This window comes from Chenopodium quinoa, unplaced genomic scaffold, assembly GCF_001683475.1.
Source record: "Chenopodium quinoa cultivar QQ74 unplaced genomic scaffold, ASM168347v1, whole genome shotgun sequence".
Lineage (NCBI taxonomy): Eukaryota > Viridiplantae > Streptophyta > Magnoliopsida > Caryophyllales > Amaranthaceae > Chenopodium > Chenopodium quinoa.
Window position 1 is genome coordinate 3,121,681 of NW_018745413.1, and position 1,783 is coordinate 3,123,463.

The following is a 1,783-nucleotide window of genomic DNA, read 5'->3' on the forward strand; positions in this document are numbered from 1 at the left end:
TACCTTTCTACCTTAATATATTTTCAGAATGTGGTGTGTTGTGTAAGTAGAGTTCTTTTGTGTCGATATCAGCCTAAGAGTGTGTTACACTTCCAGGCAGAGAAGGAGGATGGCTAACAACGATGCTCTAGATGATGCTATTAGGCTCCTAGCTGAGAACTTGAACCAATACCGCAATGAAAATCCTGATCCTGCTGGTAGATGTTTAAGAAGCTTGAACAAGTCCAACCACCATACTTTGAGGGAGGTGTAGACCCAACTTTTCTGGAGAATTGGATTAGGGAGTTCGATAATATCTTTACTACTTTGAATTGTCCTGTGAATATGAGAGTGGATCAAGCTTCCATGTATTTGAAGGAAGAGGCAGATATTTGGTGGAGGGATAATGGAAACGTACTTCGTGCTGAGGCTAATTTTGGTTGGGAGACTTTCAAAACCAAACTTAGGGAGAAGTTCTATCCACCATTCTTAAGGAAACAAAAGGCTCAAGAGTTTATCAATCTGCAAATGAACAATATGTCGATTACTGAGTACTATAACAAGTTTATGAACTTGTCAAGGTTTACTCCTGAAGTTGTGCCTACTGAGTAATTGAAAGCTCAAAGATTTGAGAAAGGTTTGACTAAGCAGTTACAAAAGGACTTGGCTGGAAAGACTTTTAAGACTCTTGATAAGGTGTATGGGAGAGCAGCGCACCTATACATCTTGAATGTCAGGAGTGCACTTGAGAGTGGGAGTGTTGGAGAAAAGCGTAAGGATTTTGGGAATTCGAGTGACCAAGGTAACTTTAAGAAGCCAAGGAACGAAAATTTCCAGAATAGGAATGTTCAAAACAATGGAGGATCTTCTAGACCTGATGGCCAAGCTGAAAGGCATTACAACTGCAAGAGATGTGGCAAGGATCATCCTGGAAAAGATTATGATGGGAACTTGGTTCTGTGTAGGTTCTGTAACAAGAAAGGCCATAGGAAGTTTTAGTGTTTCTCCAAATTGAAGCAACAAGGGAATGGGAACAAGTTTACTCCAACAAGCAATCAAGGAGAGAATTCGAATGGTTATAATGGGAATGGAAAGAACGGAAATGTTGGCAACAACTCCGGGAATCAAGGAAAGAATGTCACTACAGGTCGTTTTTCTGTGATGAACAAGAAGGAAGCTAAAAGGTCTTCTGATGTTGTCACTGGTAACTTTTCTGTTCATTCTATTTCTATTAAAGCTTTATTTGATTCTGGAGCCACCTATTCTTTTATTTATAGTTCTGTTGTAAAACAATAAGGACTAGTTGAACCGAATCCGATTGACTTGCCTATTAGTTTGCCTACTGGTGAAGTTGTGAGGTGCACCAAGATACATAAGGGATAACCATTGAGGATTAGAGAGACTGATTTTCCATTTGATCTTATAGAATTTGAGTTGGCCTGATGACAGGGTAAAGTCGTATCCCCTAATCAAAAGTAATTCCTAAAACCACTAACTGAAATAGATAGGGAAGTAGGGTCGAATCCACAGGGAAACAAGTCTTTTTATTCCTAACTAATTAATATAATCTAGATTATAGAGTAAAAAATTATTATTATTGAAGGGAAACTAAACTACAAAGAGTAAAAGTGGGAAAGAATAAAAGTAGGAGGAGAAACAATGAATAAAAAGGCCTAGGGCATAGGTTCACCAATAAATAATATTCCAGGGTAAAACATAATAATCAATCATCAATGCATACATTAGTCAGATCATAAAGGGATTTCGCTACGTATTACAATCACACAATTAATTTACCGGTATT

At 37.9% G+C, this 1,783-nt stretch overlaps 1 protein-coding gene across 1 annotated transcript; it reads left to right on the top strand.

The window, feature by feature from the left end:
- Nucleotides 1-201: 201 nt before the first annotated feature.
- On the top strand, nt 202-1,275 carry LOC110713422 (basic-leucine zipper transcription factor A-like). The gene is made up of 3 exons (XM_021891874.1): nt 202-587; nt 717-933; nt 997-1,275. The coding sequence occupies exons 1-3, from the start codon at nt 202-204 to the stop codon at nt 1,273-1,275; spliced, it is 882 nt and encodes a 293-aa protein (XP_021747566.1).
- The last annotated feature ends 508 nt before the right edge of the window (nt 1,276-1,783 follow it).